This window comes from Phyllostomus discolor, chromosome 1 (assembly GCF_004126475.2).
Source record: "Phyllostomus discolor isolate MPI-MPIP mPhyDis1 chromosome 1, mPhyDis1.pri.v3, whole genome shotgun sequence".
NCBI lineage: Eukaryota > Metazoa > Chordata > Mammalia > Chiroptera > Phyllostomidae > Phyllostomus > Phyllostomus discolor.
In genome coordinates this window covers 115,283,026-115,298,917 of record NC_040903.2, presented here as the reverse complement: position 1 = coordinate 115,298,917, position 15,892 = coordinate 115,283,026, and the positions used below count along the sequence as shown (strand labels likewise).

Here is a 15,892-nt window from a genome sequence, read left to right as displayed (position 1 = left end):
GTGTGTTTCATGCGCAACAGCTCCGACAGTCACAGCTTTTGCATAGGTGGCCGTCCTCTGCCTTTCAAGTCATCAGAAAGCCACAGGGAACTGCCCCTGTCATTGAGGCCCAGACTGGGTGTGGCATCAATACAAGGGCAACCAAGTACTTTTGGGGCCTTTGAGAACCTATACCCATTTCAATACCCACTTCGCCCTCGTTCAGGGCACTCTCTTGCTGCTGCGTCAATGGGGCAAGGAGCCAGGTGATGTGTTAGCCATGGCCACACGTGATCTCAGAGCAGAATGGGGGTCTCCCAGGAGAGGACAATGCCCTTTCTAGGGCTCCCTCAGTTTCTTCCTGGTGAAGTGGGGCTCCCTGAAGATGTCTTCCCCTTGACTGTTGTAAGGCAGAGACTGGAAGTCTACAATCTGTCTTGCCATTGGAGAACAAAAACGAGTCCCAAAGCCAGGTGCGCCCAGACCTGGTGAGGCAGGGCAGGGTCCAGCTGGCCATCCCTTGGGGGACTCCTTGGCATTTATTCTCTGAGCCAGGGTCCCATCGCTAATTAACACCACTGCCCAAGAATGTCCTGGGGCTGATGGAGGGTCTCAGATCTCTTATTCTCAGTCCTAGGCAGAAATAGCTAGCCACAACCCCCTTCCCTGGATTCCACTCCGGAGGCTGCACCTGGCTGGCTCTGTAGGGCCGAGGGGAGACCCCAACACTGAAGAGCAGGCCTCCTAGGCCTGGCCTGTCTCATTCTGACAGCATCTCCAGCATGTGCTCCAAACTGGGCAGCAGTCTGTTGCCCCACCTCGGGGGCTGCAGAGTGTCTCTTCTGCCAGGCTCTCCTGGGCACCCACGTGCAGAGCAGATACCCCTCCTGGCAGGCTGTGCCTCTGCCTTCATTGAGTGTGCTGTAGGGAGTGACATCCTTGCACTGCCATCACCGCCACCTCCCTGCTCTGAGCAAGTGGGAGGCCATCGTGCTGTGACCCAGAAGCAGCTCCCAGTTGGCAGCAGTAGGTTCCTTCCCACCTCACTCAGGGCTCCCAGCCCTGGAAAACACTGGAATCGGCGCTGGGGTCCCACTGACAACAATACATGCTCAGTGTCTTGGCCTTTACCAAGTGCTTTCACAGTCAGCATCTTGTCAAAGCCCCACAGTAGCTGGTGAGGTAGGTGAACACTATCAGACCCATTTCATAGATGAGGTAGATAGGCTCAGAGAGGTGAATGGACTTGCCTAAGGTCACACGGCTACTAGATATCAGAGCCAGGTATGGCCTGGAAACCACATGCTCATGGGGGCAGGGTAGCACAGGCTCTGTGACCTTGGGCCAGTTACTTAACCTCTGTGAACATGAGTCTTCTCATTTGAAAAATGAGGATAGCTATAATTCCTGTCTTGTCGGGGTTTTGTGAAGATTAAATGAGATTATGCTATGAAATGCATTTGGCACAGTAGCAGCTTAGAGATCTGCTTAATGAATGTGAGCAACAGTTTGGGTTATCAGCCCTAGAATATTCAGATACTGTATCTACACGGACCACCCCCTAGGTGAAGCCCTGGTGCTGCTAGGCTCCTACCTCGTCTCTGTTGGTGTCATTCATGACCTGCCAAGGTGGGCTCAGGGTCCCAGTGTGTAGAGGCAAGGCCACTGGATTCCTCTAGAGGCTGCCTGCCTGCTGAGGTCAGTGGCCTGTCTGTGGCCCGTGGTGGCTGCTGCCTCCTTTCTCACATGGATCTCGGCTGCGCTCAGGGCTGAGCCACAGGATGGCTGAGGCTCTGCTGTGAGTCTCTGATCCCTGGTGGACAGGGCCGAGCATGGAACAGAAAGGTTTGGGAGTGGTCCAGGTTCTCTAAACCCCTACCCAGCCCAGCCTAATCCTGCAGGGTCTGTGAAAGCCCAGCTTCCCAGCATGCAGGCCTGGCCCATGGGAGCAGCCTGCTCCCTTTGTGTCCTGGGCAACCCTGAGATGGGGGCTTGGGGTAGCGTTGTATATATCCTTGGGGAAGGAGAGGCAAGATCTGCCATGGAGCAGAAGGCGTGACCCTTGGCTGAGGTGGAGTGCTGCTGCCCCAGGCCCTCAGTCCTACCGACCCCTCCACACACTGCTAGCCCTGGCCTTGGAAACGGCTCCTTCAGAGCCCGCCTCCCGCACACCAGTCCCACAAGGATGTGGCCCAGGCCAGCAGCCAGACTCCAGAGGAGCCCCAGGTTAGACCTAGCCCACCTAATTTACCTAAGTTTGGACTGCCCCCCTTAGGAGCCCTGCAATGAGAGGGGCGGGAAGGAAGTTCTGACACACTTCCTGGGGTCTGGGAGGCAAGTCGGCATCTCTGTGCCTGAGATGAGCTCCGAGAAAGCTTGGGGGCCTGTGGGGCTGGATCCTCGGCATTTTAAAATTTTATTATGACTGTGTTTGTTTAAATATATATGTATATATATATTTATAACTCTATGTACCCACCATCCCCCTGTCCCCTCCCTGGCCCTTAGTTTTTCCCCTTGGCTTTCTGCCTGGTGGCTGTGTAGGGAAGCACTGTCTGCGTGCTCTTGTCTGAAACCGTTTGGGTGCTGCTGTTCCTTGTGACCCTTCGGGTCTGCTCAGGGGCCAAGGTAGGGGCCGAGCATCGGCCAGTAAGTACAGAGCGCCTTGGCTTGTTGGGGGCCAGAGAGGTCTTGAGGGGGCCCCCGTGGGCCTCTGTTCTAGGAGGCTCTGGGGACAGGCCCACCTCCTCCTCTGCTGCCACCTCTTCGCCGTCCCCCTCCTCATCATCACAGCACAGAGCATGGTAGAGCACTTTGTCACTGAACCGCACTCTCTCCCGTGTGCCTGGGGTCCGCTGGGGCAGCTGGCCCTTAACAGGGCCAGTGCTGAAGGCCTCCTCACTGGAAGAGTCCGGGGTCTCTACCCGCGGCCCATTAGGGATGGGCGTGCCGCCATTCATGAGTCGGTAGTCAGGGCCAGCCCCTGGTCGGGTCAGCTCAGGGCCATCCACAGAGTCCGAGGGGGTAGAGACATCCAGGAAGGAGCAGAACTCCCAGCTGTCTGAGAGGATGTCGGCAGTCATGAAGTCCAGGTGACCCAGGTCAAAGGGGCCGCCCACACCGGCCTTGTCACTGCTGGAGGTGCTGCTCACAGTGGCCGTGGTCCAGTCGTCCGGCTCCAGTTCAAAGTCGAAGTCCGAGGTCAGCTTATCTATCTGGCTCACCACCTGGCCGGGGAAGGGCAGAGACATGAGAAGGGCCAGGTAGCACCTGGTGTCACTTACGTGTGAGCATGTCCCCCTTCCCACATCCCCCAGCTGATGACCCTACAGGGTGGTGACTACACTTGAAGTCACAGGCTTGTCTGCCCTGTGGAGAGCCCAGAATAGACTAGGACTTGCCCCTGCCATTCCAGTCTTCCACTCCGTGGTCTGTTGGTAGCAGGGGGACTGCCTTCCAGCCCTGCCCCCGTCCATTCACACACCCTGTGCCCCCAAAGCCAGCTGTTGTTCCGCTTCCTTTGACCAATAAGGGGCCATTTAAAGAAGGCTGAGAGATGCCAGCAAGTCCACTCAGTGGAGGGCTGACAGGTCTACCCATCCTCAGAGAGAAAAATGATATGGGGTGACCATTAGGAAACACCCTGGATCTGCCTGTGCAGCTGGTTAGCAAATGTCCCCCTAAGGTCCCTACCACCCCACCCCCATGCACCCCAGAGCCTTCTCCCTCCTTCCTCTGCCTGGCCTCTGGTGACTGGCCAAGCAATCCTGGCTTGCTGGGGAAGGAATACAACAATCATTATTCAGTAAGCAACATAAAAACCCATCCCTCCCGGGCCAAGAGCTGCCTGTTAAATGCAGTCAGGGTTGGGGGTGCAGTTCAGCTGTGAGGTCACTGCAGCCCACCCACCCCAGAAGGACTGAAGCTGACCCCACGCAGGCAGGCCTGCCGCAGGACATGCCCTGGCCCAGACAACTGTCAGCACATGGTTCAGGGGTGGAGATGGTGAGGGGAAAGGGGAGACCCAATCAGAGATGTAGGGAGAGGACCATCGAGAGGAGAGAGGCTTCAGGCCAAAAACAAAATAGCAAAACATCAAAAACGAAATGGAGGAACCAAGAGACCCAGGGACAAAGCCATACGAAGGGAGTGAGCAAGCCCAGGGCCAGCACTCGGTGCCTCTCCAATATCCCTACCCAGAGGCCAATCAGTCAATTAACGACCCAGTGCAGTCCCTAGCTGACAAATCTTTATTGTGGACCTCTGCTGTCCAGGGATGTGCTAGAGGTCTGGCGAGGAGTCCTCCAAAGTAAAGGAGGAAAGCGAAGGCAAAAACTGGGGGGTCAGGAAGCGTCTGGGTCAGTGAGATGTGTACAGTGGGATCAGGGCATTACTGGATCAGGGGGTCCATGCAGGTGACCTGGTCAATTTCCCACTTAGGTCTCAGTTTTCCAATCTGTAAATGGGGAGTTGGCCAAAGTGGTTGATCTCCAAGGTTCTTCCAGTCTCTGAGATCCCAGGAGTGACTGGGGAAGCTGACTTGGGGTGTCAATGCGTAGGGATGCCCATCCCCACAGCCCCAGGTCAAGAGTAGCTGGAACACTTGTCTGAGGCCTGCAGAAGAGCTGGGGGAGTCAAGACACCTGGGTTCCAGGCTCAGACACTGCTTTGTGTGTCTTTGGGTAAGTCACACAGCTTCTCTGGACCTCCACATCCTTTGCCACCAAGTAGGCCTGACAACCTCAACCCTGCCAACTTCACCACAGCTTCATGAGGAACCATGACAGGGGGAGTGAAATGGGCCTATGGGGCAATGGTGATAAAAGAGACATCATCTCCCATCTCTGAGAACCCACTCTGTGTCAGACTTTCCACCCATGAGATCATCACTTCCTGAGGTCACCGATAATGGAACTGAGGCACCAGTCACCGGGGAAGCTGAGATTCCTGCCTTTGCCATGCCCTGCAAGTCCGGACACTGCTCTGAGTGTTACTGTGATTTCTGGGTTTGGGCAGGCAGTGGGCATGGGGCCCCACCCTCCAGTCTGGCCATCCCTTGTTACGTCTCCCATTCCAACGACTCCCCCTATCACAGAGAAGACTGCATGACCCAGAAGCCCTTGCTCAACCCAAGCTCCCCCAACCTGAGGGCTGGTGGGGACCCTGGCCTAGAATTAGGACTCTCCAATTGGAGTGTACATCAGCCCACTCCCCAGAGTTTCTGATTCAGTAAGTTCTGGGTAAGGCCCAAGAAGGTGCAGTTCTAACAGGCTTCCCTGTCCTGCTGCTGTTAGTCTGGGGACAAACTGAGAACCACTGACCTCAGGGCCTGGGGTTAAGCTGATGAAGAAATAGCACCTCAGGGCACTGGCCTCAGGAGAGGGCTTGTACCTCTGGGAAGCCACACCCTCCAATCAGACTGCCCTGACTGAGCTAGCTGCTGAGAGTCTGCTACTGCCTAAAAGGAGGTGACACTAGTAGGAACCTGGAGTGACATTACTCAGCTGTGATGGATGACAGAGTTGGCTGAGGCCAGGCCACGCCTAGAAGCTGGATTCCTAACACCCTGTGAGAAAGATCCAAGGTGCACAGGGCAAAATCCCTGAGGCTGTCAGTTCTGAACTCACTTCTCTCATCCAAGAGGCCCTCGCCAGCCATCTTCTCCAGAGGCCTCCTCGTTCAGGCCCTTCCCCTTCCCCCTGAGAATTCCCTCCCTGGTTCCACCCTGGAGGTGTGGAGGCAAGACAAAGAGGGAGGCCTGGATTCAAGTCCCAAGTCTGGCTTTCCCCTCTCCAGTCTCCGTTTCCTCTATTGTAAAGTGGGATGATGCTCTTCTCCTTGCCCAGGGGACAGGGACTTAATAGATACATGAATGTGCATTCAAGTGCAGTCAGCACGCACAAGCACCTGAGAACCTGGGCTCCGGAGCCACACCTGGGGCTCTGCCCTGGTCCACAGCTGACCGGCTTTATGACCTTAGCCAGGTTACTCATTGTCTCTGTGTGTAACTTTCTTCAGCAAAGAATTCTCATTCTCCTTTGTTAGACTGCAGCGAGGATTTGAGGCCTGTTAGGCTGTTGTGAGGATTTAAGGACTCGAGGCACAGAAAGCATGTGGAACAGTATTCACCATACACCACTGCGCACTAACACATGAGCAGGCCCCAGAGCTGATGGGAGTCAGTTCTTTACCAAAGGAATAACGCTGATGGGGACGTATCCAGCGCCTGTGGCAGAATGATGGGACATGTTGGGCCTTTCAAACCCCAGCACATGGGTGGCACCCATGTTCCCTAAAGCAGGGCTGTTTTCAGATGCAACAGACACAGAAGAGTTTCTAAAAGCTGAATGGTTGAGGCCCACGGGCCAATCTGGCTCCATTCATTAGGTGGGACAGGTCAAACTCATGTGATGAATGACACAGTGAGGATCGGAAAGGGGAGTGAGGTGCCAGGGGCACCCGGGCTGCATGTGGGGCCTGGTCGGCCGCAGCCCTGCTGCCCGTCCCTGGTGCTGCGTCTCATGGGGCCAGTGGGAGGGCAGGGGTAGGAGGCCCCATGCTACCTGCCTCTCTGCTTGAGATATCTTGAAATTTGTGATTTCTCTCTGAGATTTAATAATCATTTTGCCTACATGTAATTTGAGATTGTCTTGGAGTGCAGAGCCAGAAGGGACTGGAGACGCTGTTGCGTCCACCCTTCTTACTGTGTGTGCTGCTAGAGAAACAGGCCCAGAGACTGGAAGGAGCCGAGCTGAGAGCAGAAGTCAGGAGTCCTGACTCTGGGCCCGGTCCCTTAAGAACATGAATTGCCTGCTTACAGTGGGCGAGTGGGAACACTAGGAAGGAAGGGCAGGTGAGGGCTGAGGCAGAATCCTCTGGGGGCCCAGGCCCTGACCCAAGGGCATCCCCAACTTCTGTCCTGGTCACAGCCTCAGCTCCCCTCACCTGAACAAATGCATCCAAACTCATCTAGTCTCTCTGTGAGCAGCAGCTTCCTGTCCAGCTCCTGCTGCACGCGGCACTCAGGGAACTTCCTAATTAGCCCACAGGACCTCGGCACTACTCTGCTTCCAGTACTTCCTGAGCACTTCCATGCTGAGCACACTTCCTTCTCAGGACCTTTACACTGGCTGTTCCTACTGCTTGGAGACTTGAAGAGTTTGCTTCCCAAACTCTTGCACCTCCAAACAGTACCCCTCACCAAATCTGGCCGAAGGCGCTTTGCTCTCCACCCTCCCAGGCATGCCTCCTCACCACGCTGACACACAAACTGTCTGAGCACGCTGCTGCCTCTGCACCTCGCCCAAATGTCTCACTCCTGTCCTACTCACTCCACCTCAGTGCCACAAGGAAGTCTTCCTCGATCCCCAGGTAAGGAAAGGTTTCCTATGAGAGCCTCTCAAAGCACCCTGTAACTTTCCTTCACATATTATCCAGTATTTATCACGGCTACAACGTTATGAGCATATAGGTTATAATGTGCTTGGTGTCTTCTCCCTATGAGGAGTGGGCCAGAAAATGCCTTGCCCGCCAGTGGATCCCCAGTTTGATACAGGGCTTGGGACACTCTTTACAAATACAGACATTGAGTAAGTGGATGAGTTCAGACAGCTTAATAAAAACTGCTGGGGGATTCTTTTCTGAGAAAAGGTTCCATGGTCCTAGACATCCTAATATGGCCTGTCCCAGCCCTCCCTCCAGTCCTGGCCGAGCTGCCTCTCCAGGAAAAGCATGGCTGTGTTCCACAAAACCCTGGAGCCAGGACAGAGGCCTGGGGAGTCCCACAGCCTCTGCCTTCTCCTGTCTTCCCTTGCTCGCCCCTGGGCCCCTCACTTCTCTTGACAAGTTGCTACCTCCTTTCTTCCCTCCTGGCTCTCCAGGCAGATGGTTACATAACTGAGATTCTGCATTATTTATGACCACTGATTATTTTTTTAATTCTGTGATTATGTTATTTATTGTCTTCTTGGGGGCTGTAGCATTGGGGAGGGGGAAGTGAGTTGACCATGATTCATCTCTCATCCTGCAATTTGGCCTAATTGGCCACGGAGCTTCGTGAATCTGTCCGGAGGAGGAGAACACAAAGGGAAAAAGGAGGCAAGGAAAAAAAATTCGCACAATTCTTGCTGAGCTGCGGGTGATGGAGCTGACCCACTTTGGCACAGCTCCGTGGTCCCCAGCCTCTCCTGCTCTGGCTGCTTTCTGGCTGGGCCACATTCCCCTCATGCTGTCGAGCCTGTGGCTTTCCTGGCCACCTCATACACAGCACCTTGCCAATGGGATGGCACCATTGCCATGTGCCTAAGTCCCCAAGTCCCCAAGAAAATCAGGTGGGGAACTTCACTTTTACCTCAGTCTGCAAAAGGATTTTGTCCCCCGCTCCATTCTCCTGAGGTGTTTATGCCAAGGTGGGCAACTGTGCCCTTAAGTTACATCCTACCAAACAGCCAGTGATGATGGGCAACACAGGAACATTTTGAGGCCCCATGCTGAGCAACGCCTTGGGGATGGGAGAACCAAGGAAGAGGAGGCCAAGTATCTACTCAAGGTAAGCTCAGCATCTAGGGGGCCAAGGACAAGGGCTTTTACCCTTGCCCCTGGGGGCTCCCAATTGGTAGGGAACAGGGAAAGCAGTGGAGAGGCAGATTCCCACCCAGAAACACAAGGAGATTCCTGGAGAGCATGTGGGATTCTGAGGACAAACTCCAAATTCCGTACCGTTTCCAGTACACTCTGTGTGCCCTTGCCTCCCGCTCTCCGCCTCGTGGTCCGCCCACCCTGACTACACCGGCTTCCCTGCTGATCCCAACCGTGCTGAGCACACTTCCTTCTCAGGACCTTTGCACTGGCTGTTCCCACTGCTTGGAGACTCATCCCCACATATCCATTTGACTTGTACCTTCACTTCCTTTGGGTCTCTGTTCAAAAATCATCTTATTGGAGCCCTGCTTCCCACCCCCATCACTGTCCCCTGTCCCAACCAGAAAAGGGTGGAACTGCCTACTACAGGGCCCTGGCTCTGACCTCCCTGATCATGGCAAAGAAGCCAGAGACTCCAAAGAACACGGCCTGAGATGGAGTTGAGGAGTAGGCCAGTGTTAGAATATTTAATCAATAATATCTAACACATATGGAGCTAGTTTTGTGCCCATCGCTGTACTAAGTACATCATATATAATATCACATTTAATTCTCACAACCACCCTAGGGCTGGTGGCAGGAGGTGGCATAAAATTGCATATCCTCATTTTAGGGATTCAAAACAGAAGCACAGAGAGGTAAAGTAACTTTCCTAAGTTCACACAGCTAGGAAGAGGGTGGAGCTTGGGTTTGAACCAGAGACACTGGGCTATGGAGCCCATGCTCTTCGACGTCAGGCTGTGCTGCTTCTCTAAATTAAGATCCACAGAATTCTGAGCTTAGGATTCTGAGCCTGCTAGGACTGGCCTGGCACCCTGGAGTACTGGTGAACCTAGGGGGCTAATTAATGATTTACCATCACTTCCCTCTGCAGTACAATGTTTGCTTTCAAAACACTTTTACATTCCTCACCTCACTTAGTCCATGAAACTATTTTCCCCATCCATGGGACAGAACTTGCCCCCCGTCTCCCTAGGGAAGCAGAGACAGAGCTGCAGCAGGGGTTTGGAGGTCAGGGGGACATGGGAGAAGGAACCCCAAACCCTTTAGAAGTGTGAGTAGGCATTGGCCCCCACTTACTGCATGCCACGCCCCCAATAAATCCTTGTAAGATCACTCTGAGTGTGAATTATCATCATCCCCATTCCAGAGATGAGCAGACTGAGGCTTGGGGGCTAGGGAGCAGTGCTTTAATGCTCCTCATCTTTCTGTGAATTTCAGGCTGTATGCTCAAGAGGATGAGGAGGCTCTGCCATGATTTGTGGTATCTGGGGAAGGAAGCAGCAGATGGAGAAGGAGGATAGCAGAGGGGATACAGCTAAGCCCTTCCTTTCTGCTGGCCTTCCTCCTTTATCAGGCACCCTGTACTGCTCCCAGACAGTCTTGTATGTGAATTTTGGATTCAGATCTAAGTGGTCTGCTCTCCTGAAACCGGAACTTAGATGGTGAACTCTAAGCTGGTGCTGCCTAGAGGGTGGGGTATGATAAAGGAACCCTCTCGACCTTGGGCCTACCCTAGCTCCCCACTGAAAAATGTCACACAAAGCAACTGAGAAGATCCAGGCAGATCCAGCTTTGCAGCCCCCTTGGAGGACCAAGAGTCAAGATCACAGGTTCCAAGTGTGTGGGAGAGTGGGGGCGTCGCAACCTTTATCACAAACCAGGGCCTGGCATCCCTAGGTGGTAACCCCATTCCTGACAAATCCCACCCCCCTGAAATGGCATCTCCTCTTCTGCCTGGCCCTCCCGGAACCTCACCTGCCTTCCCTGATACTTCCCTCTGCCCATCACCTCATGTCCAGACCCTGCCTGAGGGGTGGGGGGAACTCTGAGGCCTGCCCCCTACTCCAGCTGGGTGCCATTGGCGGTGGGCAGGCGGTGGCATGCAGGGTCGATTCTGGTTGTTGTAGCAACCCACCAAAGTCTTGGGTGGATGCACAAGGCCTAGAGGGGATGCGGAGGAGGGGACTCATCTTTCTCTGTTCTGGCTCAGGCGTCTGGGCTGCACAGCCCATGAACCTGAAGCTCTGCCATTCAGGACATTTGAGTGGGTGAATGTGTGTGCTGAGCAGGGAGGGAGGGGATATCTCAAAGATCTACAAATAAATCCCAGTGCTTCTGATCTTCCTGCCTCACCCCCTAAAGGGTACCCTCTTACAGCATGAGCCTAAGGTATCATCTATAGAAGGTCCCTAACAAAATGGAAAGAGGTTGCCCATTAGCCCACCTTCTGAAGCCCCAGAGTAGGTATCAGAACCTGAGTTCTATTGAGTGATGCTGGTAGGCTCTGTGACCTTCAACAAGTCCCTACCCCTCTCTGGGCCTCAGTTTTTTCAAAAGTAAGTGGACAGGGCTGGTCTGGAGGACCTGTGAGAAGCCTTCAAACTCTGGATGGCTCTGCACAGGGGCGGGAGTGGGAAGAGAGCAAATTCCTGCAAGATGCTCAGTTGGTCAGTTGGGAACAGGCTCTGTGCTATATCAAAGCTGACTCTCAGGCTTTGAGTCAATCCTGGTTCTTTCTGGGTGGGCCTGCTGGGGCATAGGCCCCATGCCCCTGTTCAAGACTGAGACTCTGGACAGTTACGATGACTCTGATGGAGCCATAGAACATCTGAAATAGATGGGGGTTGGGGAGGGTTGAAGAAGGGATGTAGTCCTTTGGACTGATGAGGTTGGAGGAGGAGGGATCGTTCAGGGGCACTTACCACCAAATTGTATTCCCCAGAGATGTTCAGCCCAGACCCTGATCAGCCTAGCCCATCAGCACAAGCACCGCCACCTCTCTCTCCCTGCAGCACTGAGCAGGGACTCCCTGGCAGGCTCCACAACGCTGATGCTGCGTAGAGGGGCTGTCCTGCCCAACCTACATTCTCATCCCACCATCTCCACTCTGGAAAACATTCCCTTCAAACAACCACTGCTTCTTGGCTCATGGGCCTTGGCTATAGGCCACTCTGCCAGTCTGGAGTCGGTACCCACCATCACCCTTCTCCTCAATCTCCCTAGCCCCCATCCTCCCAGCACAGCTGGCCGGGAGAGCCCAAGCTCGTAACTCCAATTCAATCACTCTCCCTGCCATCTCTGCAGGGGCCCTAGTTACAAGGAGTTGAAATTTGCCTAAAGCCCACCTGGCTGGTATAATGGCACCCAGTGGGCAAATTCAGGCTAGTGGCTCAGAACGCTGGTCATGCATTTTGGGCTCGAACACAACCCAGCAGGCAGGGCCGAGGACATGTGTACCTCATTACCCCAGCAATGTGGGAAGTGGTAATTAAACCCGGCTTCACTCAGAGAGACAGAGAGGGACACACATCATAAGGTCTCTGTGTGACTTTTTAGCCTTGGCAAAAGGTAGAACTGTGGAATAGGGATACATCCCGTTAGAGGAGATTCTCGCCTCTGCCAGCGTGCACAGAAACTCTGATACCCCCCTAGCAGCCCCCTAGACTCATTCCTACCTGAGGGCAGGGAGGGCCTAGCTTGGCTGTAATTTTTCCAGGGTCATGGGTTTTGAGTATCTGTGTAATGTCTTGGGAAGCTCTGAGCGGGGCCCCAAGCAGTGGGGATAGCCTCATTAGAGCCATCCACATTCTCCCCAGGGCCCCTTGTGACCAGATCAGAGCCTGAGAGGCAGATAGTGGGGTCAAAGGTTAGCTTGGGCTCCAGAAGAGTATCCCATGAAGAGGTTATGGTGGGACCCAGTCCTTATTGGCCACCTTGGCAGCCCTGAGTGCTAACCACAGAACCTTGGACACATGACATACTACCCAGGCAGTTGTAGCACCACTGAGACTCCTCCAGCCCTGGGCTAGCGTGAGATTTTTAGCAGAGCAGATTTGGGGAAAGGAGACCAAGGAGAAGGAGGTACCCAGCAGAGTGGCGCATGTACACACAGCTTTGCACGCACACACAGAAACATACATGTGAGAATATGTTTTTGTGCCAGGCCCAAGAAAACCGGTCTAGGGTCCATCTGGCCCCTCACTCACCTCCCTGAGCTCCTTGGCCACCTCCTTGAGCTCCCGCAGAATGCCCTCGAGCTGCCCGATGACCATCTTCATGCGCTGTCGAATCCGCTCCCGCTCGCCACCACTGCTGGGGTCGTCACTGGGCTGCCCGAGGTCCAGGGTGCCCCGAATGTTCATCCTTCACCACGTGGCAGCAGGCCTGCCCATACTTCCCCCAGCCAGGCACACACTGCGTCTGCCTCCACAGAGCCCCCCTCAGCCAGGCAGAGCTCCACATCTTAACGGCCCCCTAGCACACCCTGGCCCTGGGTGGTTCTCACCCAGCCCCTGACCCCTGCTATCCCACCTCCCCTGCCTCTGGATGGGGAAAGGGACACCCAGAGGCAGACAGATCTGACACAGGGGTTCAAGGTGAGGACATAGGAGGGCAGGGGGAGGGGCTTTGGACCTCAGGCGTGGCCTCCAGGACTCAATGTGCCTATCGGTGTGCTGGGCTGATGTCCAGCCGAGCCTGGACAGAGGCAGGGGTGACTCTGCAGGGACTAAGGGTGAGATGCCCTTGGGATAGGGGAAGGTAGAGGCAATCCCCTCACAACTCTTGGGCAGTTGCAAAGGCAGAGATCTCTGGATGCAATTGACACCTGCAGAAGGATGGTGGCTGGGGTCTTCCAGATGTGGAGGGGGTTCCAGATGTGGGCAGCTCTGGGAAGGGAGCTGGATTGGAGGAGGGCAGCCCCCTGCAGAGAGAGCAAGCCTGGCATCAGCCCTCCCAGGCTGCAGCACCAGCCGGCAATGCTGCTGCCTCCCTCCTCTCCCCAGCCTGCACCCTTCCTCGCTGGGGATATATTAATTTTTTTCTTTGTAGGGAGAGGTGGTGGAGGCAGATGGTCTACAGCACAGCTCCTCTTTGAGAAGGAAAAGAGGGAGCCCCTGCTTTAGACGCACAAGTCCTCAGCCTACGATGGGGCACTGTGCCCCAGGTCCCCCTCAACACCCCTCCCCAGCCAGGCCATGCCCCGCAGGTTCACCAGAGGGTCTCTCCAGTCTTCCGTCCTCACCCCTAATGCCTCCAAGGTGTCCTCTTACCAGCAGACCTTCCCCTTCCCGGCCCCGCCTTCCCTCAGAACCCTGCTCCGCTCCCGGACTCACCGAGGGTGGGGGTACCGGTCTGCCTTCCGATCAGCGTCGGGGGCCAAGCCCCAAGATGAGGTTGGGGGGCCCCCCAGGCTCCCTAGGGTGGGCTTCTCTCTCTGGACCCTTCGGCCCCTGGCCTCAGGGAGGTCCTCAGAGCCACCCCGGGAGACATCTGGGCGATGGGAGGGGGCGGGGCCTCCGCGCTCCCAGAAAGGGGGCAGGAAAAATCTCCCCCAACCCCCGCCGGACTGCGGGAGGGGAAGAAGCCAGGGTCGGCCGGCCGGGGGCTCTCAGGCCACAAGTGACCTGGTCGCAGGGCGTCTGAGGCGACGCCAAGGCGGTCCCAGACCGCGAGCCAAAGTCGGAGGGATCCCCTCAGCCCGCGCCCGGCATTCCCCGGGCTCGGCGCCGTCCGGGATCCGCTCAGTCCGGTCCGGAAGGGCCGGAGCCCGGGCCCGCGGGGGCTGCCTTGCCAGGAGGGATCCGGCCCCACTGAGTGCCCGGGGCGCCCTCAGCCCGGACCCGGGACGTCCTCGCTCCCGCACCGGAGGCGTCCCGAGCGGCCGTGAGGGTCTGCGCAGCCCAGCCCGGCGCTCAGCCTTCGGCGACAGTGCCGCGGCTGCTCGGTCCACAGCCGGAAAGGTCCGGAAGCCGCCAGCCCCGGGGGAGGGGCCGCGTGCGCCGAGGGGCCGGTGTCCGCCCGGCCCGGCCACGAACGCGCGAGGCCGGGGCCCGGCCGGGCTGGGTTCGGCGGCCGGGGCGCGGGCGGGAGCGGCGCGGGGCGGAGGAGAGGAGGCGACGCGAGCGAGAGGAGGAGGCGCGGCGAGGTAAGGGGCGGAAAGGGAGGGTGCGCGGCGGCCGGGGCCGGCAGCCTCGGCTCTGCGGCCGCCTCCTCCCGCCCGCTCCGCGGGGCTGGCCGCCTCCCCAGCCCAGGGCGCCGGGTCGCTGCCAACCGGGCGGCCGGGCGACAGCTCGGGCTGGGCCTCCCTCTGAGGCCTCGCCCTGAGCTGCCCGGCCGGGCTCCGTAGGCCTGGGCCCGCTTCTCGAGTGTCGCGCCGCCCGCGCCCAGGCGCCCCCGGCCCTCCTCGCGATCCCCGCCGGACAGGCCGCCTGGGCGGGCGCTGCTCCTCCTAAGGCGGCCCGGCTCCGCGGCTCCGCGCGCTCGGCGCTGGTAGGGAAGGGCCGGCCCCGCGCGCCGGGAGGGAGCTTTTAAAGCGACACACACGCCTCCCAGTGCCTAGCGCGACCTCTGAGCAGGGTTCTCGCCACCCCGGAGATAGGGAGACTTCCTGCGCCCGGAGGGGCTGGAGGAGGACTAGCCCCGCCGGACTCCGCTGACCTCCGGGCAGGACTCCGCTGACCTCCGGGCGAGGGACAGCAGGCTACGGACTTAGTTCCTTCCAACCTTAAGACACCCCTATTACCCCTTCCCCTACTGTGCTGCACCCCACGCTTCTCTTTTCAGTTGCCCGCATCTAGACCCTTTCCTTTTCCCTATCACACGTCAAACTATCCCAAGACAGTGCCTTACATAGGATTATTTCAGAAAACAAAATATGCACAACCTTTTCGGAGCATCTACAGTGTGCCAAACTCTCGCTGGGAGCAGCTGCGAACTGGAGGCTGCTTAGATGGCAGGTAGTCATTTCGGCCGGTTATGCAGCCACTTACTCAACATTTTTTTTCCTCACCTCTGTGTACCAGACCCCACGCATGCTAGACTCTGCGGTGCAGGAAGGAAAAAAGGGCATTTCAGGAAGCTCACAGCTCTTGGGGGAACACTCCTGAGTAAACTGAAGGGTGGTAAATGCAGGACAAAGGCAAGTTGTAGAAGCAATGGTAAGAGGGTGGGCCGGGCAGGGTGAGAGGGAGGGTAGGGAACAACCCAGACCGGGGTTGGCAGCCTCAACCCATAGTCAACCCGGAGCTGTATGGCAAAGGGGAGTAGGAGTTCCCCAGGTGACAGTCAGGGTGAGAGAGGTGAGGCTGAGCACTCAGGCAGTGAGGAGGGGAGATGGCAGGGCCCAGACGCAGAATGAGGAAAGGGTGAGTTTAAGCCAACTGTGGCCTTTTAGAGATACCATGTTGACAGTTCTATGGAAAGGGGATTAGAGGAAGACCACCAGATCCTGGAGAGACTTGGAGGCCATGGTTAGGAGGTTGGGTTTTAT

General features: G+C 56.6%; 1 protein-coding gene across 1 annotated transcript; it reads right to left on the bottom strand.

The window, feature by feature from the left end:
* Positions 1-2,361: 2,361 nt before the first annotated feature.
* Positions 2,362-14,927, bottom strand: INSYN1 (inhibitory synaptic factor 1). Its single transcript, XM_028507831.2, has 3 exons — positions 13,737-14,927; positions 12,609-13,324; positions 2,362-3,206 (listed from the first exon to the last, which is right to left on the bottom strand). Exons 2-3 carry the CDS (start codon positions 12,762-12,764, stop codon positions 2,484-2,486), a joined length of 879 nt encoding a protein of 292 aa, XP_028363632.1. The 5' UTR covers positions 12,765-13,324; positions 13,737-14,927; the 3' UTR covers positions 2,362-2,483.
* Positions 14,928-15,892: the final 965 nt, after the last annotated feature.

What these genes read in the sequence shown, in the direction of transcription:
- INSYN1 (XM_028507831.2), bottom strand. Translation starts at nt 12,764, where the DNA reads ATGAACATTCGGGGCACCCTGGACCTCGGGCAGCCCAGTGACGACCCC. An exon ending in TGGCCAAGGAGCTCAGGGAG is followed by an intron (nt 3,207 to 12,608) that starts GTGAGTGAGGGG and finishes TTCCCCGGCCAG; the next exon opens with GTGGTGAGCCAGATAGATAA.